Below are 26,540 nucleotides of genomic sequence, written 5' to 3'. Positions count from 1 at the left end.
CTCGTCTTCACTATGCCCAGACTTAGCAGAAGACCGTCTGCGTTCTAAACGACCTGAGTCTCTATACCATTTTTTCACCTTGTCTACAGGGGCAACTTGCACTGCTACAGCTCGTTTCTCTGACCCAGCCACAGGGTCTGCCACAGGGGTTGGAATACCCTCTGCGGGGTCAACTTGCACTGCTACAGCTCGTTTCTCTGACCCAGACACAGGGTCTGCCACAGGGGTTGGAATACCCTCTGCGGGGTCAACTTGCACTGCTACAGCTCGTTTCTCTGACCCAGGCACAGAGGTGGGAGCGGCTGCGGGAGCTGGAGCGGCTGCGGGAGCTGGAGCTAGGTTGATAGTAGCATCAATTGCAGCTCGATAGGCACAAGCCAGACCCCAGCACGCTACAGTGATTTGTGTCACTTTGGAACTGCCAGAGTCATGACACTTTTTTTTCAAGCATTCTGCCAGCTTTTTAGGATTTTGCAGTTGTTCAGGGGTGAATGTCCAAAACACTGGAGGTGACCACTGCTCTAGAAACCTGCCCCTATCCTCCCACACTCCCTGCCACTCGCAACTATCCCGCCTCAAGACGGATCTCCAGATGAGATTCCTAAGTAGTTGTTTAACCCTCAACAAAACCTGAAGCGCATTCAGGAGACATAACAACAAGAGCAGGCTGGTCTGAGTATCCCAAGGATATTCAACATCTCGGAGAGCCACCGTAACTAGCTCGGGGGGATAAGAGGGTGGTGAAGGAGAAAGGGAGAGTGAACAGGGAGGGAAACATGTCTTCCCCTGTCCCCTTCACAGGTTGGCTCCCTAACGAAAACAGGCAATAGGTGTAATTGCTAATAGTTTCCGAGATATGGTTTCCAAAGTATAGAGTCGATGTCAGTGCTGAGTACAAATACCAGGTTGGAGTCGTGACCAGATATTTCATCATTTCGTAAGCCATTGTTACACCACACAGTACCATAACAATCTTAAACCAGGGCCTGGAAAGGATAAACAGTGCAACAGGGAGCAGATACAGAAAGTAACGCGCTATGAAACTAACTCTGGAAAACAGGCACAGCAGACTGGAGATTAAGGCAATCAACATCGTAACTAGCAACTATTAAGCAGGTCCAATACGTATACCAATTTTAGTTCAACACGCTCTGGTCAAATTTGTCGATATCTCAATCCTTCGAGCCCCACGTTGGGCGCCAAAAGGACTGTTGTGGTTTAACCCGGCTGGCAGCTAAACACCACACAGCCGTTCGCTCACCCTCCCCCCTCCCTCTCTGGGATGGGGGAGAGAAACGGGAAAGCGAAGCCGGTGAGTTGAGATAAAGACAGTTTATTAAGACAGGAATATAATAATAACAATAATAATAATAATAGTGATAGTGATAATAGTATTAATAATAATAATGTGTAAGAAAACAAGTGATGCAAAATGCAATTGCTCACCGCCCGCTGACCGATGCCCAGCCTATCCCCGAGCAGCCGGCCCCCCACCCCGGCCAGCCACCCCTATATATTGTTTAGCATGACGTCAGATGGTATGGAATACCCCTTTGGCCGGTTTGGGTCAGCTGCCCTGTGTCTGTCCCCTCCCAGCTCCTGCTGCACCCCCAGCCTGCTCGCTGGCAGGACAGAGCGAGAAGCCGAAAAGTCCTTGGCCTGGTGTAAACACTGCTCTGCAACAATTAAAACATCAGCATGTTATCAGCGCTCTTCTCATCCTAACCCAAAACATAGCACCCTACCAGCTACTATGAGGAAAAATTAACTCTGTCCTAACTGGAGCCAGGACACCACCCCAGTAAAACTACCACAGGGGAAGATGTTCAGGTGTTTCCCTCTGAGGGTCTGAGGTGAGGCTGTTTGGGACAGAGGAGCAGTGTGGCAGGTGGTTGCTTGTGAATACAGTGATCATTTTGTCCTTCAGTATTCCCAGGTGGCATGGGTGATGGTGGCCGTTCCTTTCGAGCTTGGATCTAACTTCCAGGTACAGAGGCAAATGGACTGCTGTTTTGAAACGAAAACATTAAATACGGGGTCACTTACGTTGTTGAGGGGTGGGTGCTAATGCTGTCAGCTGAATGTTTATCTTCTGACTGTGTTTTCCTTTGTTCAGGCTGAAACGCAGTGTGCGGTACAGGACGTCATGACCTGAACTACCTCTGGAGTGACTCTGGTGAGTGATGAACAGAGGTAGGTGTTATTTTTGGGGTGCGGTTGTCGCTGCACTTCCTTTACTACATCAATTAGAGTAAAATTCCAGTTCCTGTTTTAGAGGTGCTCTAGGTGGCTTCAGAGGACGGGTGGAAGCATCTGCCGTGTGGGGTAGGTAAGAGGCTGAGGTAAAGGAGGGGATGAGAGTAACTGTCCTGAGGGTGCAGTGGCTTTTATTGCTGTGGTTGCTTTCTCCTCTGCTTATCAGGTGCCACAGGCAAGGTGGGCTGTGAGAGTCTTTAGAATAGGAGCAAAGCAGGTCACTGGAATGCTTCATAGTTCATTCAATCTATCGCATTATTTGTAGCGTGCAAATGTTGAAACAACATCTCATGCTTTTCTCACTGTATAGTCTGTGGGTTTGTTTTTTTTTCTATCGTCTTTTATTGGGATATTTGGTGTTGCCTCACAGCTTCCAGAGTGTTCACAATGCAGATGCAGCACTTCTGTTCCCTGGACTGGGCAACAGCAATCACGTTACCCAGGCCCCACACTCTTTTACATTAGTTGTTGATAGGAAGGCAAATTTAATTATAGCTAGTACTAGTTAGGGGGAGAGAGTGGGATGGACACTTGTTTGTTTGAAAAGCCACAATTGGCATAATAAGAAGACCTGGGCTCGCTTTGTTTTTTTTTTTTTTTTTTTTTTTTTCTGTTGCTATTGCCAGTGACTATATTTTGATGCAGAGTCTTGCCTATGAAGGTCGGTTTGTTGCAGCAGTTGATGCTGATATAGCTGTTGTGGCTGGCACTTAAGATCTGAAGCGAGTTTGAGTATGCGTTGAATCTTAGATAGTTTTTCTGTACTGCTTTTGTGACTGTATTTTTATTTGCCGTAAAAATGTGAAAAACTTGAAAGCCCTGCAATGCTTCTGACTTTATAACAGTTCATGAAGTGAACTCCACTGCATAATTTTAACGTTATGTCAGTGCTAAGTATAGGCTAAGTATAGTACAGATCCTTCCCATTCTGTGTTCCCCACTATCTCCTGGAGAAGACCTAATTAACATGACACTCCTCAAGTTTCAGGAAAGGTTTAAGGTGCATTTTTTGTTATTTGAGGTTGTTCTGTTATTGAGGGTACTATATGTTCTTCCAGTACCTGTAATTTACAAGGGATGTTCTGAGTATTTTAGATCAAATAGGGATGACTGCTACAAAGTTTCTGGGTATTATTGCTGTGTTCTCTGCTACAAGAGGCATAAAAAATTCATAGATAGGAATTCACAGCCTTTTTTTTTTCTTAGTCGAAATGTATGTTTTATAGCTCTTACAAAAACTATAGTATAGAACGATTTGTGCCATGATCTTGCTAAAAAAAAAACCACGCTGCATTTGTACATAAGTTGAACATTAATTTATTTATATGTTTAGTGGTTATAATGGTCCACTTAAGAGATACAGCCTATAGTATTAAGCGGTTAACTTTGGTATGGCTTATGTTCAAGAAGGCCATTTGGATAAAGCACAGTATCACTTATGTGAATACGTATTGAGGAAATGTGTTTCACTTAGGAAAAAGTACAGCAGAGAGTACAGCTCTGTTTATGAAGCCATTTACAATTATGGCAAGATACAGTAGAAAACAGTTTGTTTCCAGTCTTCTTTCCAGAGGCCTGGCACGTTTAATGTCCGTAGCTTCACTTAAAGGAATGTGTTTTTTTCCTTCTAGCACTTTAGATATATTTAAAGCCACTAGTAGGCTCCAAATATTATATGATAGTCTTTAACGAGACTCTTTTCTCGTGTATTAGAGAGGACAATGTGTGTTGTTTTTTTTTTTTTTTTTTTTTTTTCCTCCCTGGAGTAATACAATTGAAGGATTGAAGGCGAGTGTGCTGTGTTTTCTTAATGGTTACTATTTATACACTGGTTTTCTGTTCAGTTCTGTATTACTTCTTACCTGAACTTGGGGAGTTAAGACAGATCAAAGCTGTGCATTGGTCCAGATAAGAAGTGAAAAACGATCAAGAAGTGAGACAGCGGTAAGAGTAGCAATTTGGAGCAACTGCGAGGGGAGTAAGGATTGTGAGATGTCAAATAAGCAATAGCGGAACTCTTTTATGAACTGTGGAGTAATCCTGGGGAATGTGGGCATTAAACCGTGAAGTTGATAAACAGAGATGGACAGGATCAGAAGCTACAGATTGCAATAGTTTTTTTTTTTTTTTTTTTTTTTTTTTTAACAATTGTAATCTAGCTTTTTAAAAGCAGCTTGTATTAAACTACTCTGATAGGGAAACCTGCCTAATGCTTGTCTTGTAACCTCTCATCACACCTCTCAAAGACCTCATTGACTTTGAGAGCTATTCATGATTAGTACGAGGAGTGTTTTAGTGCTAGTTGCAGCATCACGGGGGGTAAGCAGCAAAATTCAAGTTACTTCAATATCATAGAATCACAGAATATCCGAGTTGGAAGGGACCCACGAGGATCATCGAGTCCAGCTCCTGGGTCCCCAAGGGACGCAGTGTAAAGCAGCTGTTTGATTTGATTTCACTTGAACTAGGAAGGAGAGAGGTCACTTCCTTGCCAGATCATCAGGGGCAGAATTCGTCTTATTGCATAAAATACTTGGAATCATAGAATATCCCAAGTTAATTGTGACAGATCGAGTTGACATCATGTAGGTCTGAGCACAGCAGGCACTCTTGTGACTGTCAAAGCAGAAAGGCTAAACTTCCAGAGTTCTGCTAAAATCTGTTATCTAAAAAGTACTGTAAACCCACACATGAAGTAATGCCAGGGCTTGTGAAAGCTGTTCGAAGGTTATCTGCTGCATCCCTGTCCTCATGTAGTGTTTTTTCTAACAATAACCTTTGTTACAGGTGGCTTCTTAACTACAGCGTATCTTATTATGAGCATTGTCCAGTTGTGTAAAATTACACCATTTGTTCTCCCCCAGACTTGGTGATCTGTAGGAGATGACCACAGGAAAAATATGTAAATATTTTTTAGCTGAGGTTTGCACATTTTTCCGATTGCCTAGTGGTTGTTCTGATCTTGATGCGTCTCTAAAACCTTTGTCTACCTTACCCCTCCTCTTTGTGAAATAAGATGCACATTTGTGCCAAAATTATGTACGTTGTGCATAAGGTGCACAATGATTATGGGGCATTTTCAGCTTTTCACAGGTAAGGGTCCACGTTTACCTAATCACTTAAGTGTAGTCCTGGCTTTAAGCATAGGCATAGCTAATGATTATTACTCAAGTGGTTATAAAGTTTAAAATGTTAGTTTATATATATATGTATATATATATAAATGAAACTGAATCTGTGGAGTAAAAGACTTTTCTGCTCGTTGCGTATACTCACCTATCAGCAGACTCATACGCAAGCTGATCCAAACTGGGTGCCAAGCTGTGCCTTTTTTATCGCCTCGAATGTGCAATCTGCGCACCTCGGGTGTACCTTCTCTATTAATTATCTCTTACATTGTGCCACCCCATTAATATCAGTGGATGTACCCAGCAGTGCCGTGGGGCTACACAGAACGTGGAAATTTCTAGTATGTTAATGTTACTCTGTTAACAAAACTGACGTACTAGCCGCTTGCTGTTTCTATTTTTTTTTGTTTTTATTTTCAGTAGTCTCCTCAAAAGTTGTTGTGGACACGTTGTGTATCTTTTCTGTTCTTCCAGGATTCGTTCGTCAGGAAAGACGACCATGAAATCCGAGGGCTGCGGACAACCGTCTACCAGATGGTTGTTGCAGTTGCCTTTGGTCACGTCATTCGTCCCTTTAGCTCGCCCTTTCCTTTATCTCGAGTTGAATTTTTGTGCAGCGCTATGTTTGCAGTGGTAACATTGCGGCCAAGGTGTTTTCGATTAAAAACGATCTTAACTGTAATAGTGAATTCACTGGGTGTGGCTTTGTATAATGACTCCCACGATCAAAACATTTTTCTCCTTTGTCACAGACAGGAGAAAAGCTCTTTCCAGAGAGATGGAGAAGGAATTAATTATACCTCTGCCTCATCCTGAGACCAGAAGACATGGAGTAACTGTAAGCTGCGATTCTCAGGAGACGTACTAAGAGTCTCGGGTTCCTTTTCTGCCCGCCCCCCAAGGCCTTGGGCACGTTGGGTTCACCCTGGGAAGGGCACGTTGCTCAGGGCAGTTATTTCCTCCCCGAGATGATGCGGGGTGCATTTTTCTGCTGCACTTTTGGTTTTCCAGGTGTGGTTTTCCACGTGGTTCGCACTGCTTCCATTATTGAGAAGGCGGTTTGGGAAGCTGTGTCTGCCACTTCTCAGGATTTTCTGCCAACACCTGCTGGCAAAAAAAATCAGTAACGCGGGTGGAGCCACGTAGGACTTCTCAGAGGTAAGCCTTCGGCGTACGGGGACGCCTAAACTCGTGAGCCGAGCATGCAGGACGAATGTCCGTGGCACGAAGATCAAGGACGACTTCTCAGGGGTAAGCAGCTTTCCCTTTGTTTCCCCGTCCTCTCGAGAGCCCTCTTTATGATGCTTGTACACACTTCAGGCTCACAACACTCATTTTCTCCTCTACTTAGTACTCCTAGTCCCTGCCTAACCCGCCCTCCCCCCCCCCACTTTCCAAAGACCTACGTGCTCTGCTCAGGTCCCTCCTGAGGTCTTACAGATCTTTTAAATCTGCTCAGCGTCCTTTCCGGCTTGTACTGTGCCATTATTTTTTCCCTGCTCCTTTTGAGAATGTCTGTACCCTTTTCAGATTTCGATTGGGTTGGCTTTTTTGGACCCGTCTGCATAGCCTTTTGTTTTTTAGATAGTCTACTAAGGTATGTTACTTCTCCTGTGAGTTATTTTACTACAATGAATTGTACTTTTGTGGTTTGTAATCTGTTACACTCCTAGATTATTTCCACCTATGTAAAGAAAGGTTTCAGCTAATTACAGTCAAAACCAGTTTTAATTACCTACTTGGTCGTATTGTCATTTCAATAATCAGACCTGAAGCAAAAGCACAGGAATTGTTGCTTCTAGTAACACTCCACACACTGTTGAGCTAAGCCAAATAAAAAACGCAGCTGCTGCTCTCTTTATCCCTTCCTGTGCTTTGCCCTTCCTCTTTCCCAGGTGATTGGGGCAGGGTGCCAGGTGGGGCCCAATGGTATAAGAGCCGCAGGTGTCCTATCAGAGAGCTCATTCTGCCTGAGCTGCTCTTTGGGGTAAGTGCTTTGTTTTTCCTTCAGTCAGATGCAGGTTTTTTTTTTTTTTTTTTTTTTTTTTTAAGGTGGGTCAGAGTCTAGGGGTTGGTGCGTTTCCGAGATGAAAGAGACAAGTACATCTATTTAAAGTAACATCTAGTAGGATCATTTAAAGTAAACTATACAGTAGTAGATGCCTTTATTGCATGCAGCTCTTCTTCAGGTAATTCTTATAGTATAAGTAATTCATTTCCCATGTTTTGGTCATGATGTTTGTAGCGTGCCTGTTTATGTATGTGTTTGGCCTGGAGCTGTCCTGCCTGGCAATTAGTGATGGTAGCTGATGTGGTGGTTCATCAGCGCAATAATACATTGTCCTGAATCTTTTGGGAAAGACATCTGGTCTGTCTCTGGGCGAATACTCAAGCTCTGGGCGAGTACTCAAGGGCAGCTGGCACAGTGTCTTTTTTCTTTTTTTTCCCAGCAGTAGGTAAACCTTAGGAGGAATTTGTCAAAGGAAACAGCGACTGTCAAGTTGCTGTTCGGCAAAAAACTGTCAAGTTTTTGTTCGGCAACTCGGTGACTGGTTTGATCTGCTTCTCGGAGGTAGAGGCAAATGGACTGCTCTTTTGAAATGATAAAATAAAAAATATGAAGTTTGTCAAATGTGGCAGTGCCTGTTTGCAGTCTGTTTATTGCTTTTGCCAGTGGTAGATAACACTTATAAGGAATCGGTCAAAGGAAAGAGCGCCTTCTGGAACCGTGAAGCTCTGCGTTGGCAACTCGGTGACTGACTTGACCTACTGTCCATCATCAGAGGGAAGCGGACTGCTGTTTTGAAAATAAGAATTAAAAAAAGATATTAAAAATTAAAAAAAACTAGGGTGCTGCTCTGTGGCACCTGGAGGACTGCCACTCTGCGTGGCAGTTAAAAGAATGTGATTTGGAGATGGAGAGCAGCAGAGGTAAAGCAGCTGGGAAGACAGGTATAGGTATTGCAGTAGGTAGGCTGCGGTTATGAGGTGCCTCAGGGTGTGCTTTTCGTCTTGTTTCTGTCCTTCCGTCGTGCAGCCTTGGAGAGGTGAATTCCCCATGTTGTGGAGTGGTGCAAAAAAGGTGAGAGGGTGTTGTGGTTTAACCCGGCCGGCAGCTAAACACCACGCAGCCGTTCGCTCACCCTCCCCCCTCCCTCTCTGGGACGGGGGAGAGAAACGGGAAAGTGAAGCCGGTGAGTTGAGATAAAGACAGTTTATTAAGACAGGCATATAATAATAACAATAATAATAATAATAGTGATAATGATAATAGTATTAATAATAATAATGTGTAAGAAACAAGTGATGCACAATGCAATTGCTCACCACCCGCTGACCGATGCCCAGCCTATCCCCGAGCAGCCGGCAACCCCACCCCGGCTAGCCACCCCTATATATTGTTTGGCATGACGTCAGATGGTATGGAATACCCCTTTGGCCGGTTTGGGTCAGCTGCCCTGTGTCTGTCCCCTCCCAGCTCCTGCTGCACCCCTAGCCTGCTCGCTGGCAGGACAGAGCGAGAAGCCGAAAAGTCCTTGGCCTGGTGTAAACACTGCTCTGCAACAATTAAAACATCAGCGCTCTTCTCATCCTAATCCAAAACATAGCACCCTACCAGCTACTAGGAGGAAAAATTAACTCTGTCCTAACTGGAACCAGGACAGAGGGTTATCGGCCCGATCAGTTTCCTTCAACAAAGCTAAGGCAGGTCTTTCAAGAGAAACAGCCTGGTTGCCTGTGCTGTACTGTGCACGCTGCTGACCTAAGCCACGCCAAAAACAGGGCTGCTGTTCCTCCTGCTCTCTTTACCTCTTGTCATGCACGGCCCCTCCCATTTCCCATGTGATTGGGGTGGGGTGCTGGGTGGGGTGCAATGGTATATGAGTTGCAGGCATCCCATCAGAGAGCTCATTCTGCCTGGGCTGCACTTTAGAGTAAGTGCTTTGTTTTTCTTTCAGTCAGTTGCAGGTTTCTTTAGGTGGTTAAGAGTCTATGGACTGATGCGTTTTGAAGTAGAGACCGGTACGCCCATCTTTGTGAGGTAACAACTAGTAGGATCTGTTAGAGTAAACCAATCTAGTAATAGGTGCCTGTATTGCATGCAGCTCTTCTTCAGGTGAGTAATTGTTATAGCATGTTTACGGATAGGATGGCAGTGTTACTTTGTGTGTTTACTTTGTGGTTCTGGGTCCCTTATGATTTTTGCAGAATTGCAGGGCTTACTTGTGAGTCTTTGCCCGTATGTCAAATCTTATCAAAGTTACAACCTTGGTGGCAAAGTGATGGAGCACGGTTTCGGAGGTAAGTATCATCGAAGCTCCCTGTATAAGCACGTATCTGAAAAGAGCAGCAGTAGACATGTAAGATGTAGTCTTTTTCAGGGTTAGGGACAGTTTGTTATATTTTTGGAGCTTTTGCCTGCAGTTTGGCTGGCTGTAGAGTCTTTAGACCTTGCAGCCTTCTAGATTTTCAGTGCTTGGAATTCACGTAATAGAGGTGTGCTTAGGAGGTGTTGCTGCCTAACTTGTTTTTAAGAAATGGTGGGGTACGGTTCCTCGACCGCATAAGCACGGTAGTATTACCAAGAGACTGAGCAGGGTCCCCTTTTTCATCTGTAATGGGTATGTCTGTGATTGCTGCCGTCCGGGCACGTTTTCATGCCCATCACTACAGTTACTTTACTACATCAAATAGAGTAAAATTCCAGTTTCTCTTTTAGAGGTGCTATAGGTGGCTACAGAGAATGGGTGGAAGCATCTGCCATGTGGGGTAGGTAAGAGGCTGAGGTAAAGGAGGGGATGAGAGTAACTGCCCTGAGGGTGCTGTGGCTTTTGCTGCAGTGGTTGCTTTCTCTTCTGTTTACCAGGTGCCACAGGCAAGGTGGCCTGTGATAGTCTTCAGAACAGGAGCAAAGCAGGTCACTGGAATGCTGTTTGGTTCCTGAGAAAGGTGTTGCAGAGGAAAAAGGTGGTCTGGCGTGGCAGCTCCTGATGGTGGTCGTCTTCGGTAGGTGAAGAGGTGCCTGAAGCCCCATCCCGTGGAGCCTGAGTACACCTCGCTGAGGATGAAGCCTGCTTTCCAGCAGTTCCCAAAACTGTGTTGAGGCTGAAATGCTGTGTCTGTGTTTGGGTTGCACCTTGGTGAGTGTAGGGATGAGTTTTAAGTTGGTGCAGCAGAGGGCCAGGCTCCATTGTCCTGTAGTGTGTTTTGACCCATCAGCATAGCCTTTTGGTTTTCAGATAGCCTACTCAAGTACGTGATTTTCCCTGCGAGTGATGTTATTACATGGAATTGATTTTTTTTTTTTTTGGCATGTAATCTGTTATGCTCCCAGATTTTTCTTTCTATATAAATAAAGGTTTGAGCTAATTCTAGGTGAAAAAATTTCAGTTAATTGCTTGGTCATATTGTCCTTTCAATATTCAAAGCTGCAGCAAAAGCATGGGGATTGTTGCTTCTAGAATCACCCCAGTTCTCTTGTCTGCAGTCTGCATGCTGTTGAGCTAAACCAGATTTAAAACAAACAAACAAACAAAAAAAAACACAAAACCCACAGCTGCTGTGCTGCTTGTGCTCTTTCTACTTTCTTGTGCTTTGCCCCTCCCCTTTTGCAGGTGATTGGGTTTGGGTGCTGGGCGGGGCCAAATGGTATATGAGCCCCAGGTATGCCATTAGAGAGTTCATTGTGCCTGGGCTGCTCTTTGGGGTAAGTGCTTTGTTTTTCCTTCAGTCAGTTGCAGGGTTCTTTGGGCAGGTTGGAGTCTATGGATTTCTAGATGTTAAGTGCTTGGAAATCACTTACTAGAGGGATATTTAGCAGAGGTTGCTGGCTCACTTCTTTTTGGGATGGTGAGGTACACTTCTGGTTTTGGGCTGTATTTGAATCTCTAGATGTATGAAGCTACTTGTGTAACTCTCCAGAGGACTAAAAAGAGCTTGATTACACACTACAAGAGGCTTGACCACGTAGGCGCAGTATTACCAAGAGACTGAGCAGGGTCATATCAGAGTTACCTTTTTCATCTGTAAAGGGTAGGTCTGTGATCGGCGCCGCCCGGGCACATTTTGGCGCGGCACCGCCCGGGCAGTGAGGGAAGGTGAGCATGTTGTCAGCCTGGTTGTCCCTTAACCGAAGTGAAGGGATGTAGTGGGTTTATGTGGCAAGGTTTTGGTAGCAGGGGGCTCTAGGGGTGGCTTCTGTGCAAAGAATCTAGAAGCTGCCCCACGTTAGGTAAGGGCCCCGCTGCTGAGCGGAGCCAATAAGTGATGTTGTTTGCGCGTCTGTGAGAGCATATTTAAGACAGGAAAAAAAAAAACCTCGCTGGTCCGTGCAGCAGCTGGGAGAGCAAGAGGAGTGAGGAACAGCCTTGCAGGCGCCAAGGTCAGTGAAGAAGGAGGGGGAGAGGTACTCCAGGTGCCGGAGCAGAAGTCCCCTGCGGCCTGTGGCGAGGACCATGGTGAAGCAGGCTGTCCCCCTGCAGCCCACGGAGTACCACGGTGGAGCAGGGTTCCATGCTGCAGCTGGTGGAGGAGACCACGGTGGAGCAGGTGGACCTGCACTGATGGAGGCTGCGGCCTGTGGAAGACCCTTGCCGGAGCAGATTCTGGGCCGGACCTGTAGACCGTGGAGAGGAGACCACGCAGGAGCAGGTGAGCTGGCAGGAGCTGCTGCCCGTGGGGGACCCAGGTTGGAGCAGTTTGCTCCTGAGGGATGCACCCCGTGGTATGGACCTACATCTGGAACAGTTCTGGAAGAGCTGCTGCCTGTGGGAAGGCCATGCCAGATCAGTTGACCAAGGACTGCATCCTGTGGGAGGAACCCCACAGCACAGGGGATGAGGGCATCCGAGAAGGAGTGGCGGCAAAGAAGCGCTATAGACTGACCATAAACACCGATCACCTGCACCGCTGGGGGGGGAGAAGGTGGAAGAGGGTGGTTGGGGGGGAAGGTGCTTTTGGTTGCTTTCGTTTGTTTCTCGCTTCTCTACATTGTGTAGTAATAAGCAATAAATCTTTCTATCTTTCTATGCTGAGTGTGTTTTGCCTATCACGATATTTACTGTGTAATCTCCTCGTCCTTATCTCAACTCTTGAGCCCTTTTTCGTTGTATTTTCTCCCTGTCCTTCTTTGAGGAGGGAGAGTGAGAGAGCGGTTTTGGTGGAGCTCGGTCGCCTACCCCTGTAAAACCACCACAGGGGAAGATGTTCAGGTGTTTCCCTCTGAGGGTCTGAGGTGAGGCTGTTTGGGACAGAGGAGCAGCGTGGCAGGTGGTGGCTTGCCAGCACAGTGGTCATTTTGTCCTTCTGTGTTCCCAGGTGGCATGGGTGGCGGTGGCCGTTCCTTTCGAGCTTGGATCTAACTTGCAGGTACAGAGGCAAGTGGACTGCTGTTTTGAAACGAAAACATTAAATATGGGGTCACTTCTGTTGTTGAGGGATGGGTGCTAATGCTGTCAGCTGAATGTTTGTCTTCTGACTGTGTTTTCGTTTGTTCAGGCTGAAACGCAGTGTGCAGTACAGGACGTCACGACCCGAGCTGCCTCTGGAGTGACTCTGGTGAGTGATGAACAGAGGTAGGTGTTATTTTTGGGGTGCGGTTGTCGCTGCACTTACTTTACTACATCCAATAGAGTAAAATTCCAGTTTCTCTTTTAGAGGTGCTCTAGGTGGCTTCAGAGAACGGGTGGAAGCATCTGCCATGTGGGGTAGGTAAGAGGCTGAGGTAAAGGAGGGGATGAGAGTAACTGTCCTGAGGGTGCAGTGGCTTTTATTGCTGTGGTTGCTTTCTCTCCTGCTTATCAGGTGCCACAGGCAAGGTGGGCTGTGATAGTCTTTAGAATAGGAGCAAAGCAGGTCACTGGAATGCTGTTTGGTTCCTGAGAAAGGTGTTGCAGAGGAAAAAGGTGGTCTGGCGTGGCAGCTCCCGATGGTGGTCTTCTTCAGTAGGTGAAGCGGTGCCTGAAGCCCCATCCCGTGGAGCCTGAGCACGCCTCGCTGAGGATGAAGCCTGCTTTCCAGCAGTTCCCAAAACTGTGTTGAGGCTGAAATGCTGTGTCTGTGTTTGGGCTGGGGTTGCACCTTGGTGAGTGTAGGGATGAGTTTTAAGTTGGTGCAGCAGAGGGCTAGGTTTCATTGTCCTGTAGTGTGTTTTGACCCATCAGCATAGCCTTTTGGTTTACAGATAGCCTACTCAAGTACGTGATTTTTCCTGCGAGTGATGTTATTACATGGAATTGATTTTGTTTTTTATTTTGGCGTGTGATCTGTTATGCTCCCAGATTTTTCTTTCTATGTAAAGAAAGGTTTGAGCTAATTCCAGCTGAAAAAATTTCAGTTGCTTGGTCGCATTGTCCTTTCAATATTCAAAGCTGCAGCAAAAGCATGGGGATTGTTGCTTCTAGAAACACCCCAGTTCTCTTGTCTGCAGTCTGCATGCTATTGAGCTAAACCAGATTTAAAAAAAAAACAACAACACAGTAAACAGAAACAAGAAACAAACCACCACAGCTGTTGCTCCTGCTCTCTTTCTACTTTCTTGTGCTTTGCCCCTCCCCTTTCCCAGGTGATTGGGTTTGGGTGCTGGGCGGGGCCAAATGGTATATGAGCCCCAGGTATGCCACTGGAGAGTTCATTGTGCCTGGGCTGCTCTTTGGGGTAAGTGCTTTGTTTTTCCTTCAGTCAGTTGCAGGGTTCTTTGGGCAGGTTGGAGTCTATGGATTTCTAGATGTTAAGTGCTTGGAAATCACTTACTAGAGGGATATTTAGCAGAGGTTGCTGGCTCACTTGTTTTTGGGATGGTGGGATCCACTTGTGTTTTTGGGTTATATTTGAATTTCTAGATGTATGAAGCCACTTGTGTAACTCTCCAGAGGACTAAAAAGAGCTTGATTACACACTACAAGAGGCTTGACCACGTAGGCACAGTATTTCCAAGAGACTGAGCAGAGTTGTATCAGAGTTACCTTTTTCATCTGTAAAGGGTAAGTCTGTGAATACCCCTGCTGGGGCTGCTGTGTGTGCATGGCTTTTTGGCATTTGTGGAGCTCAGTTGTTTTTTGTGTGTGTGTATGTTATTACTTTCTTTTTTTCTTTTGAGAGCCAAATAGTGTGTGTGCTGAGCGTGGTTGGCAGGAGGAGGTGGGGAATTGTCTGGCAGGGGAGCTGTTCAGGACTGGTAGGTTTGGTTTCTAGGAGCGTGCGGCATCCTTCCTGTGCGATGCCACTGATTGTTGGGCAGGAACGTTCCAGCTCGTGTGTCTTAAACAACGTAGCTTGTGCAGTGTGTGTTGTGTGGCCCAGGCAGAGTTTGTCGCGGCGCTGTGAGCGAAGAATCTCAGTTTGAGCTGGTGAGCAGCTGAAGTAAAGGAGCTGGGAAGAGAGAGGTATTGCAGCAGGTACGCTGTGGCTGTGAGGTGCCTCAGGGTGTGCTTTTCTCTTGTCTCTGCAGGGGCTTCATGAAGTCTTGGACAGGGAAATGCCCGTGTCACAGAACAATGAGGGAAGGTGAGAGTTCTATCAGCCTGGTCATCCCTTATCTGAAGCGAAGGGAAGACATTCAGGTGTTTCCCTCTGAGGGTCTGAGGTGAGGCTGTTTGGGACAGAGGAGCAGTGTGGCAGGTGGTTGCTTGCAAGCACAGAGGTCATTTTGTCCTTCTGTGTTCCCAGGTGGCATGGGTGATGGTGGCCGTTCCTTTCGAGCTTGGATCTAACTTGCAGGTACAGAGGCAAGTGGACTGCCGTTTTGAAACGAAAACATTAACTATGGGGTGACTTCTGTTGTTGAGGGATGGGTGCTAATGCTGTCAGCTGAATGTTTGTCTTCTGACTGTGTTTTCCTTTGTTCAGGCTGAAACGCAGTGTGCAGTACAGGACGTCACGACCCGAGCTGCCTCTGGAGTGACTCTGGTGAGTGATGAACAGAGGTAGGTGTTATTTTTGGGGTGCGGTTGTCGCTGCAGTTTTTTTAACTATATCAAATAGAGAAAATTCCAGTTTCTCTTTTAGAGGTGCTGTAGGTAGCTTCAGAGAACGGGTGGAAGCATCTGCCATGTGGGGTAGGTAAGAGGCTGAGGTAAAGGAGGGGATGAGAGTAACTGTCCTGAGGGTGCAGTGGCTTTTATTGCTGTGGTTGCTTTCTCTTCTGCTTATCTGGTGCCCCAGGCAAGGTAGTAAACCTTCCTGTTAGTAAACGGGAGAACGGTTGAGATAGTGGAATCTGGACCTTTGAGTCCTAGCTGGTCTACCCAAGCTTGTGAGCTATATGCCATATTGCGGGCCCTAAAATTGTTGAAAAATAAAAGCGGTACAGTATATACAGATTCAAAATATGCCTATGGGGTAGTACATACATTTGGTAAAATATGGGAAGAAAGGGGGCTCATCAATTCACAAGGAAAGGGTTTAATACATCAGGAATTGATTACCCAGGTTTTACAAGCTATCAGAGAGCCCAAAGAAATTGCCGTAGTACATATAAAAGGGCATCAAAAAGGCCTCACCCCTCAGGTTAGGGGTAATAATCTAGCAGATCAGGAGGCAAAAGGGCAGCATTAATGAGTATAAGAATTATAAGAACGAAGGAAGATTGCCCAGACTGTGGGAAATAATACTTATACTTAATAGTTAATATATAATAATTAATATAATAATAATATATAAATAATCTATAATAATGCTTAATATAATACTTAATACTGTGGGAAAGACTTAAAGGAATTTCCATGTTATGATTGCTGGAGTGAATGGGGAGTTGATGGGATTGAATGCAATTGTTCTGAGGAAGAAAGCCCGCCTTGTAAAAACTGCTACAAGTGCGGGCCGACTAACTCCCTGTGGTTGAATGGACCCATTCCCCTCCCCTTACTCTGTTTCACTATTACAGAAGAAGACAAGATGACACAAATGGGGGTTCAAAAAAAAAAACAAAAAAACGATAAAGGGAAATGGGTACTGCCTGATGGACGGGAAGTGTTACCAAAATCAGTAGCTATGAGGGTGCTACGGAGATTTCATGAACAGATGCACTGGGGTACTCAGGCATTGGTGGATCAATTTGCCACATATTATATGTGTATAGGGATTTATAATATAGCAAAGAGGATCGTAAATGATTGCGTAACTTGTCGGAGGGTAAATGCTCAACACATGAGAAAAAGGGTCCCGGGAGGAGGATGAGAATTGGCACATCGACCTTTTGCAAAGATTCAATTAGACTTTACTGAACTTCCGAAAACGGGGCGATATAGATACTTATTAGTTATTGTAGACCACCTCACAAACTTTGTTGAAGCATTCCCTACGGCAAGGGCCACAGCTCAAACCGTGGTAAAGATATTACTAGAAAGCATCATACCCAGATACAGGGTAATAGAAGCAATTGACTCTGATTGAGGCCCACACTTTGTGTCAAAGGTATCCCGAGACACGATGAAGGCTCTGGGAATTAAATGGGAATATCACACTCCCTGGCATCCTCAGAGTTCGGGAAAGGTAGAACGAATGAATGGTGAAATTAAAAAGCAACTAACAAAGCTTATGATAGAGACTAAAACCTCCTGGGTGAAATGTTTACCGCTTGCACTATTGAATATCTGGATATAGCCCCGAGCCGATGTCGGAATCTCACCTTTTGAAAGGCTGTATGGTATGCCTTATGATTTAGAGATGCCATCTGATCACCCCCAGGTACAGGATATCCAATTAAAACCTTATTTAATACAGCTTATGAACCGACGGAGGGAGTTGCAAGCGAAAGGCTTGGTAGCTAGATATAGCAATCCATAGGATACAACCTGGAGATAGGGTTCTAATTAAGAAATTGAAAGAAACGTCTTTAACAGCACGGTGGGGAGGCCCCTATGTTGTTTTACTTATCACAGAGACGGCTATCCGGATGGCTGAGAAGGGGTGAACGCATGCCAGTCGCGTGAAAGGACCGATCCAGAAAAGCGAATGGGAAGCGGTCGCAGGCCCTGATGACTTAAAGCTCACGTTGAAACGAACTCGATAAGTATGGTCTAACTGTCTATGTATCGTAAAAAGGAGGAGAGGGGACCCTGTTTGATCAGAAAAAGGTCGCGGTTACCTGAGAAACTCCCCTGAAGAACGCTGCTGCTGCCGAGAAGAACCTGCACCTTGTAGTTCGCTGCAACCGAACTGACAAGCGAGGCAGAGAGTGAAACGGTGGGGAATTACGTGGCCAGGTAAAGAACTCTGGAAAATGGGCCCTAGCCATTTTTTTTTTTTTTTTGCGATACATAGTAATGGGTACGATTGTTTACACTGTTCCTGGGTCTGCGCACCCTCACAAACCTTTTAAATGGAGCCTGATTAGATGGGAAGATCACCATGTTGTTCAGCAGATAACTACTGCTGGGGGACTGATAGGGGAGGCATCATCTATATAAAGAAGGAAGACACTAAGAGTCCCCAACGGGTGGGACGAAATCAGAAACTGTCGGGGAGTGTTTTGAGGATTCAGCCTACACAAGCTTTTAGAATGCTAACTCCTTGTTGTGGTTTAACCTGGCTGGCAGCTAAACACCACACAGCCGTTCGCTCACCCTCCCCCCTCCCTCTCTGGGATGGGGGAGAGAAACAGGAAAGTGAAGCCTGTGAGTTGAGATAAAGACAGTTTATTAAGACAGGAATATAATAATAATAATAATAGAGATAATGATAATATTATTAATAATAATAATGTGTAAGAAACAAGTGATGCACAATGCAATTGCTCACCACCCGCTGACCGATGCCCAGCCTATCCCCGAGCAGCCGGCCCCCCACCCCGGCTAGCCACCCCTATATATTGTTTAGCATGATGTCAGATGGTATGGAATACCCCTTTGGCTGGTTTGGGTCAGCTGTCCTGGGTCTGTCCCCTCCCAGCTCCTGCTGCACCCCTAGCCTGCTCGCTGGCAGGACAGAGCGAGAAGCCGAAAAGTCCTTGGCCTGGTGTAAACACTGCTCTGCAACAATTGGAACATCAGCATGTTATCAGCGCTCTTCTCATCCTAATCCAAAACATAGCACCCTACCAGCTACTAGGAGGAAAAATTAACTCTGTCCTAACTGGAACCAGGACACTCCTAATAGCCCTAAACCACTGGAGGTTGCTAATAAATCAGTAAACCCGGAGTACGGGATTAGAAATGAAGGGGTGACCGGGAATAACATATGGAGAATCGTGAATGCTAGTTATCAGTTGTTGAATCAAACAAATCCAGACGTGCCTAGACCTTGCTGGTTATGTCTTGATATAAGGCCCCCATATTACGACGCCATTGGGGATCTGGGAGAGACCACCCGTTCAAACGAAACCGATCCCCCACAATGCAATTGGGGAAGGGATGTAGGAATAACGTTAACGGAAGTAACTGGGAATGGCAGATGCGTAGGCACGGTCCCTGGTGAGAAGTTCCATCTATGCAATATTACAGAAAATGTTACACAATTAGACAAAGAAAAATGGTTAATACCAGCAGATAACACCAGATGGGTATGTTCGTCTCTGGGGGTAACTCCATGCTTATCTTTGAAATTGTTCAACTCGTCTCATGATTTCTGTGTACAGGTAGTAATTATCCCAAGGATTCTTTACCATTCTGAGGAGTATATGTACATCCAACATGCTATGGCAAAAAACCACTTAAGGAAGAGAGAGCCTATTACGGCTCTTACTTTAGCCACTCTGCTGATTCTGGGGGCTGCAGGAGCCGGAACTGGAATTACCTCTCTGGTAAAACAATGCCAAGAATTTACCTCGTTACGCATCGCTGTAGTTGAGGATTTGGCCCGTATCGAGCAATCTATATAAGCTTTAGAGAAATCTGTGCGATCCTTATCTGAAGTAGTACTACAAAATCGTAGGGGATTAGATCTGATTTTTCTACAATAAGGAGCATTGTGTGCAGCCCTACGAGAGGAGTGTTGTGTATATGCTGATCATACTGGAGTGGTAAGGGATACAATGACTAAATTGAGAGAAGGGCTAGAAAAACGAAAAAGGGAGAATGAAGCCCACCAAAACTGGTACGAATCCTGGTTTAATTACTCACCTTGGCTCACTACACTGCTATCAGCTATAGCAGGACCTTTGTTGCTGCTCATATTTACACTAACTTTTGGACCATGTATATTCAATCAAATAATCACAATTGTAAAAAACTGATTAGAGGCAGCTCAACTTATGCTTGTGTGTGCGAAATATGAATCTCTTGAACAGGAGGAGGATGACGCGGAAACTTTAATATTGAGCAAACAAGTGCTTCAAAAATTCATCAATGAACAAAATATGTTAGAAAAAGAAAAAGGAGGGATTGTGATAAATTAGCGGGTGTTTGTTCATTGTCTTTAAAAAGAATTCAGAGAATCTGCTGAGAAGATAAGGTTTTGCAATTTACGACCTTGTTAAGAGGGAAGACTAAGCAAGTAGCTAGTGGGGAGGGGGTGTTGTATAAACGTCCTTGGTAAAACAAAGACTCTGTGAAATACTGTTTGCTGCTTTACTACCCTTGAACACGAGCACAACGCATGATCATTGAAAGAAACAGAACGAACTGCACAGCTTCAGAAGATTCAACAAGTCCTGACAAGCCGAACTTGGATGCTGACAAGCCGAACTTGGATGCTGACAAGCCGAACTTGGATGCTATAAAATGGCGACACTGGAAAGGGAAAGTTGCGTGCTGTGATGGAGCGGAGACTCCCCAGCCGCCCAGCGCTGTTTTGCTTGTACCTGCTTACTTAATAAATAAATTATCTTTGATAGACCAGAAAATTGCGTGGTCGCGCTTATAACATTAAACAATGTAGCTTGTGCAGTGTGTGTTGTGTGGCCCGGGCAGAGTTTGTCGCGGCGCTGTGAGCGAAGAATCTCAGTTTGAGCTGGTGAGCAGCTGAAGTAAAGGAGCTGGGAAGAGAGAGGTATTGCAGCAGGTACGCTGTGGCTGTGAGGTGCCTCAGGGTGTGCTTTTCTCTTGTCTCTGCAGGGGCTTTGTGCAGTCTTGGACAGGGAAATCCCCGTGTCACGGAGCAGTGAGGGAAGGTGAGAGTTTTATCAGCCTGGTCATCCTTGATCTGAAGTGAAGGGAAGACATTCAGGTGTTTCCCTCTGAGGGTCTGAGGTGAGGCTGTTTGGGACAGAGGAGCAGTGTGGCAGGTGGTTGCTTGCAAGCACAGAGGTCATTTTGTCCTTCTGTGTTCCCAGGTGGCATGGGTGATGGTGGCCGTTCCTTTCGAGCTTGGATCTAACTTGCAGGTACAGAGGCAAGTGGACTGCTGTTTTGAAAGGAAAAAATTAAATATGGGTTCACTTCTGTTGTTGAGGGATGGGTGCTAATGCTGTCAGCTGAATGTTTGTCTTCTGACTGTGTTTTCGTTTGTTCAAGCTGAAACGCAGTGTGCAGTACAGGACGTCACGACCCGAGCTACCTCTGGAGTGACTCTGGTGAGTGATGAGCAGAGGTAGGTGTTATTTTTGGGGTTCGGTTGTCGCTGCACTTACTTTACTACATCCAATAGAGTAAAATTCCAGTTTCTGTTTTAGAGGTGCTCTAGGTGGCTTCAGAGAACGGGTGGAAGCATCTGCTATGTGGGGTAGGTAAGAGGCTGAGGTAAAGGAGGGGATGAGGGTAACTGTCCTGAGGGTGCAGTGGCTTTTATTGCTGTGGTTGCTTTCTCTTCTGCTTATCAGGTGCCACAGGCAAGGTGGGCTGTGATAGTCTTTAGAATAGGAGCAAAGCAGGTCACTGGAATGCTGTTTGGTTCCTGAGAAAGGTGTTGCAGAGGAAAAAGGTGGTCTGGCGTGGCAGCTCCCGATGGTGGTCTTCTTCAGTAGGTGAAGCGGTGCCTGAAGCCCCATCCCGTGGAGCCTGAGCACACCTCACTGAGGTTGAAGCCTGCTTTCCAGCAGATTCCAAAACTGTGTTGAGGCTGAAATGGTGTGTCTGTGTTTGGGCTGGGGTTGCACCTTGGTGAGTGTAGGGATGAGTTTTAAGTTGGTGCAGCAGAGGGCCAGGCTCCATTGTCCTGTAGTGTGTTTTGACCCATCAGCATAGCCTTTTGGTTTTCAGATAGCCTGCTCAAGTATGTGATTTTTCCTGCGAGTGATGTTATTACATGGAATTGATTTTTTTTTTTGTTTTGGCACGTGATCTGTTATGCTCCCAGATTTTTCTTTCTATATAAATAAAGGTTTGAGCTAATTCCAGCTGAAAAAATTTCAGTTGCTTGGTCATATTGTCCTTTCAATATTCAAAGCTGCAGCAAAAGCATGGGGATTGTTGCTTCTAGGAACACCCCAGTTCTCTTGTCTGCAGTCTGCATGCTATTGAGCTAAACCAGATTAAAGAAAAAACAAAAGAAAAACAAAAAACACCAAAAAAAAAAACCACAGCTGCTGTGCTGCTTGTGCTCTTTCTACTTTCTTGTGCTTTGCCCCTCCCCTTTCCCAGGTGATTGGGTTTGGGTGCTGGGCGGGGCCAAATGGTATATGAGCCCCAGGTATGCCATTAGGGAGTTCATTGTGCCTGGGCTGCTCTTTGGGGTAAGTGCTTTGTTTTTCCTTCAGTCAGTTGCAGGGTTCTTTGGGCAGGTTGGAGTCTATGGATTTCTAGATGTTAAGTGCTTGGAAATCACTTACTAGAGGGATATTTAGCAGAGGTTGCTGGCTCACTTCTTTTTGGGATGGTGAGGTACACTTCTGGTTTTGGGCTGTATTTGAATCTCTAGATGTATGAAGCCACTTGTGTAACTCTCCAGAGGACTAAAAAGAGCTTGATTACACACTACAAGAGGCTTGACCATGTAGGCGCAGTATTTCCAAGAGACTGAGCAGGGTTGTATCAGAGTTACCTTTTTCATCTGTAAAGGGTAAGTCTGTGAATACCCCTGCTGGGGCTGCTGTGTGTGCATGGCTTTTTGGCATTTGTGGAGCTCAGTTGTTTTTTGTGTGTGTATGTTATTACTTTTTTTAAGGCCAAGTAGTGTGTGTGCTGAGCGTGGCTAGCAGGAGGAGGTGGGGAATTGTCTGGCAGGGGAGCTGTTCAGGACTGGTAGGTTTGGTTTCTAGGAGCGTGCGGCATCCTTCCTGTGCGATGCCACTGATTGTTGGGCAGGAACGTTCCAGCTCGTGTGTCTTAAACAACGTAGCTTGTGCAGTGTGTGTTGTGTGGCCCAGGCAGAGTTTGTCGCGGCGCTGTGAGCGAAGAATCTCAGGTCGAGCTGGTGAGCAGCTGAAGTAAAGGAGCTGGGAAGAGAGAGGTATTGCAGCAGGTACGCTGTGGCTGTGAGGTGCCTCAGGGTGTGCTTTTCTCTTGTCTCTGCAGGGGCTTTGTGCAGTCTTGGACAGGGAAATCCCTGTGTCACGGAGCAGTGAGGGAAGGTGAGAGTTTTATCAGCCTGGTCATCCTTGATCTGAAGTGAAGGGAAGACATTCAGGTGTTTCCCTCTGAGGGTCTGAGGTGAGGCTGTTTGGGACAGAGGAGCAGTGTGGCAGGTGGTTGCTTGCAAGCACAGAGGTCATTTTGTCCTTCTGTGTTCCCAGGTGGCATGGGTGATGGTGGCCGTTCCTTTCGAGCTTGGATCTAACTTGCAGGTACAGAGGCAAGTGGACTGCTGTTTTGAAAGGAAAAAATTAAATATGGGTTCACTTCTGTTGTTGAGGGATGGGTGCTAATGCTGTCAGCTGAATGTTTGTCTTCTGACTGTGTTTTCGTTTGTTCAAGCTGAAACGCAGTGTGCAGTACAGGACGTCACGACCCGAGCTACCTCTGGAGTGACTCTGGTGAGTGATGAGCAGAGGTAGGTGTTATTTTTGGGGTTCGGTTGTCGCTGCACTTACTTTACTACATCCAATAGAGTAAAATTCCAGTTTCTGTTTTAGAGGTGCTCTAGGTGGCTTCAGAGAACGGGTGGAAGCATCTGCTATGTGGGGTAGGTAAGAGGCTGAGGTAAAGGAGGGGATGAGGGTAACTGTCCTGAGGGTGCAGTGGCTTTTATTGCTGTGGTTGCTTTCTCTTCTGCTTATCAGGTGCCACAGGCAAGGTGGGCTGTGATAGTCTTTAGAATAGGAGCAAAGCAGGTCACTGGAATGCTGTTTGGTTCCTGAGAAAGGTGTTGCAGAGGAAAAAGGTGGTCTGGCGTGGCAGCTCCCGATGGTGGTCTTCTTCAGTAGGTGAAGCGGTGCCTGAAGCCCCATCCCGTGGAGCCTGAGCACACCTCACTGAGGTTGAAGCCTGCTTTCCAGCAGATTCCAAAACTGTGTTGAGGCTGAAATGGTGTGTCTGTGTTTGGGCTGGGGTTGCACCTTGGTGAGTGTAGGGATGAGTTTTAAGTTGGTGCAGCAGAGGGCCAGGCTCCATTGTCCTGTAGTGTGTTTTGACCCATCAGCATAGCCTTTTGGTTTTCAGATAGCCTGCTCAAGTATGTGATTTTTCCTGCGAGTGATGTTATTACATGGAATTGATTTTTTTTTTTTTGTTTTGGCACGTGATCTGTTATGCTCCCAGATTTTTCTTTCTATATAAATAAAGGTTTGAGCTAATTCCAGCTGAAAAAATTTCAGTTGCTTGGTCATATTGTCCTTTCAATATTCAAAGCTGCAGCAAAAGCATGGGGATTGTTGCTTCTAGGAACACCCCAGTTCTCTTGTCTGCAGTCTGCATGCTATTGAGCTAAACCAGATTAAAGAAAAAACAAAAGAAAAACAAAAAACACCAAAAAAAAAAACCACAGCTGCTGTGCTGCTTGTGCTCTTTCTACTTTCTTGTGCTTTGCCCCTCCCCTTTCCCAGGTGATTGGGTTTGGGTGCTGGGCGGGGCCAAATGGTATATGAGCCCCAGGTATGCCATTAGGGAGTTCATTGTGCCTGGGCTGCTCTTTGGGGTAAGTGCTTTGTTTTTCCTTCAGTCAGTTGCAGGGTTCTTTGGGCAGGTTGGAGTCTATGGATTTCTAGATGTTAAGTGCTTGGAAATCACTTACTAGAGGGATATTTAGCAGAGGTTGCTGGCTCACTTCTTTTTGGGATGGTGAGGTACACTTCTGGTTTTGGGCTGTATTTGAATCTCTAGATGTATGAAGCCACTTGTGTAACTCTCCAGAGGACTAAAAAGAGCTTGATTACACACTACAAGAGGCTTGACCATGTAGGCGCAGTATTTCCAAGAGACTGAGCAGGGTTGTATCAGAGTTACCTTTTTCATCTGTAAAGGGTAAGTCTGTGAATACCCCTGCTGGGGCTGCTGTGTGTGCATGGCTTTTTGGCATTTGTGGAGCTCAGTTGTTTTTTGTGTGTGTATGTTATTACTTTTTTTAAGGCCAAGTAGTGTGTGTGCTGAGCGTGGCTAGCAGGAGGAGGTGGGGAATTGTCTGGCAGGGGAGCTGTTCAGGACTGGTAGGTTTGGTTTCTAGGAGCGTGCGGCATCCTTCCTGTGCGATGCCACTGATTGTTGGGCAGGAACGTTCCAGCTCGTGTGTCTTAAACAACGTAGCTTGTGCAGTGTGTGTTGTGTGGCCCAGGCAGAGTTTGTCGCGGCGCTGTGAGCGAAGAATCTCAGGTCGAGCTGGTGAGCAGCTGAAGTAAAGGAGCTGGGAAGAGAGAGGTATTGCAGCAGGTACGCTGTGGCTGTGAGGTGCCTCAGGGTGTGCTTTTCTCTTGTCTCTGCAGGGGCTTTGTGCAGTCTTGGACAGGGAAATCCCTGTGTCACGGAGCAGTGAGGGAAGGTGAGAGTTTTATCAGCCTGGTCATCCTTGATCTGAAGTGAAGGGAAGACATTCAGGTGTTTCCCTCTGAGGGTCTGAGGTGAGGCTGTTTGGGACAGAGGAGCAGTGTGGCAGGTGGTTGCTTGCAAGCACAGAGGTCATTTTGTCCTTCTGTGTTCCCAGGTGGCATGGGTGATGGTGGCCGTTCCTTTCGAGCTTGGATCTAACTTGCAGGTACAGAGGCAAGTGGACTGCTGTTTTGAAAGGAAAAAATTAAATATGGGTTCACTTCTGTTGTTGAGGGATGGGTGCTAATGCTGTCAGCTGAATGTTTGTCTTCTGACTGTGTTTTCGTTTGTTCAAGCTGAAACGCAGTGTGCAGTACAGGACGTCACGACCCGAGCTGCCTCTGGAGTGACTCTGGTGAGTGATGAACAGAGGTAGGTGTTATTTTTGGGGTTCGGTTGTCGCTGCACTTACTTTACTACATCCAATAGAGTAAAATTCCAGTTTCTGTTTTAGAGGTGCTCTAGGTGGCTTCAGAGAACGGGTGGAAGCATCTGCTATGTGGGGTAGGTAAGAGGCTGAGGTAAAGGAGGGGATGAGGGTAACTGTCCTGAGGGTGCAGTGGCTTTTATTGCTGTGGTTGCTTTCTCTTCTGCTTATCAGGTGCCACAGGCAAGGTGGGCTGTGAGAGTCTTTAGAATAGGAGCAAAGCAGGTCACTGGAATGCTGTTTGGTTCCTGAGAAAGGTGTTGCAGAGGAAAAAGGTGGTCTGGCGTGGCAGCTCCCGATGGTGGTCTTCTTCAGTAGGTGAAGCGGTGCCTGAAGCCCCATCCCGTGGAGCCTGAGCACACCTCACTGAGGTTGAAGCCTGCTTTCCAGCAGATTCCAAAACTGTGTTGAGGCTGAAATGGTGTGTCTGTGTTTGGGCTGGGGTTGCACCTTGGTGAGTGTAGGGATGAGTTTTAAGTTGGTGCAGCAGAGGGCCAGGCTCCATTGTCCTGTAGTGTGTTTTGACCCATCAGCATAGCCTTTTGGTTTTCAGATAGCCTGCTCAAGTATGTGATTTTTCCTGCGAGTGATGTTATTACATGGAATTGATTTTTTTTTTTTGTTTTGGCACGTGATCTGTTATGCTCCCAGATTTTTCTTTCTATATAAATAAAGGTTTGAGCTAATTCCAGCTGAAAAAATTTCAGTTGCTTGGTCATATTGTCCTTTCAATATTCAAAGCTGCAGCAAAAGCATGGGGATTGTTGCTTCTAGGAACACCCCAGTTCTCTTGTCTGCAGTCTGCATGCTATTGAGCTAAACCAGATTAAAGAAAAAACAAAAGAAAAACAAAAAACACCAAAAAAAAAAACCACAGCTGCTGTGCTGCTTGTGCTCTTTCTACTTTCTTGTGCTTTGCCCCTCCCCTTTCCCAGGTGATTGGGTTTGGGTGCTGGGCGG

The 26,540-nt window shown here is 46.1% G+C and overlaps 1 protein-coding gene and 2 long non-coding RNA genes across 7 annotated transcripts in view; 2 read left to right on the top strand and 1 right to left on the bottom strand.

Moving 5' to 3' along the window:
• Positions 1 to 21,242, top strand: part of LOC308199676 (uncharacterized protein) — a 49,542-nt gene extending 28,300 nt beyond the window's left edge. The window contains exons 1-6 of one of the 4 annotated variants that reach the window (XM_080604165.1): positions 11,481 to 12,035; positions 12,519 to 12,595; positions 15,051 to 15,101; positions 15,231 to 15,307; positions 15,390 to 15,443; positions 17,264 to 18,174. In XM_080604165.1, coding sequence (XP_080460291.1) covers positions 11,840 to 12,035; positions 12,519 to 12,595; positions 15,051 to 15,101; positions 15,231 to 15,307; positions 15,390 to 15,443; positions 17,264 to 17,285 — 477 coding nt within the window. In that variant the 5' untranslated portion in view covers positions 11,481 to 11,839 and the 3' untranslated portion in view covers positions 17,286 to 18,174. Of the gene's footprint in view, positions 12,036 to 12,518; positions 12,596 to 12,701; positions 12,753 to 12,881; positions 12,942 to 13,040; positions 13,091 to 14,224; positions 14,269 to 14,914; positions 14,968 to 15,050; positions 15,102 to 15,230; positions 15,308 to 15,389; positions 15,444 to 17,263; positions 18,175 to 20,931 lie in introns of those variants that run through there. The other 3 variants (XR_013954812.1, XR_013954810.1, XR_013954811.1) reach the window with 3 other exon arrangements.
• On the bottom strand, positions 2,838 to 7,427 carry LOC308199680. The gene is made up of 2 exons (XR_013954856.1): positions 7,120 to 7,427; positions 2,838 to 6,488 (listed from the first exon to the last, which is right to left on the bottom strand). It is a non-coding gene; the product is annotated as an uncharacterized lncRNA (long non-coding RNA).
• Positions 21,243 to 22,922: 1,680 nt separating the features above from the next.
• On the top strand, positions 22,923 to 24,913 carry LOC308199679. Of its 2 annotated transcripts, XR_013954854.1 has the most exons (4): positions 22,923 to 22,980; positions 23,111 to 23,169; positions 23,269 to 23,318; positions 24,455 to 24,913. It is a non-coding gene; the product is annotated as an uncharacterized lncRNA (long non-coding RNA). The 2 variants fall into 2 exon arrangements; XR_013954855.1 differs by lacking the exon at positions 24,455 to 24,913 and having other exon boundaries at positions 23,269 to 23,940.
• Positions 24,914 to 26,540: the final 1,627 nt, after the last annotated feature.

This window comes from Anser brachyrhynchus (genome assembly GCF_964034855.1).
Source record: "Anser brachyrhynchus genome assembly, chromosome: 9".
In the NCBI taxonomy this organism is placed as follows: domain Eukaryota; kingdom Metazoa; phylum Chordata; class Aves; order Anseriformes; family Anatidae; genus Anser; species Anser brachyrhynchus.
The sequence above is the reverse complement of the archived record's forward strand: the minus strand, read 5'-3'. Positions and strand labels throughout refer to the sequence as shown.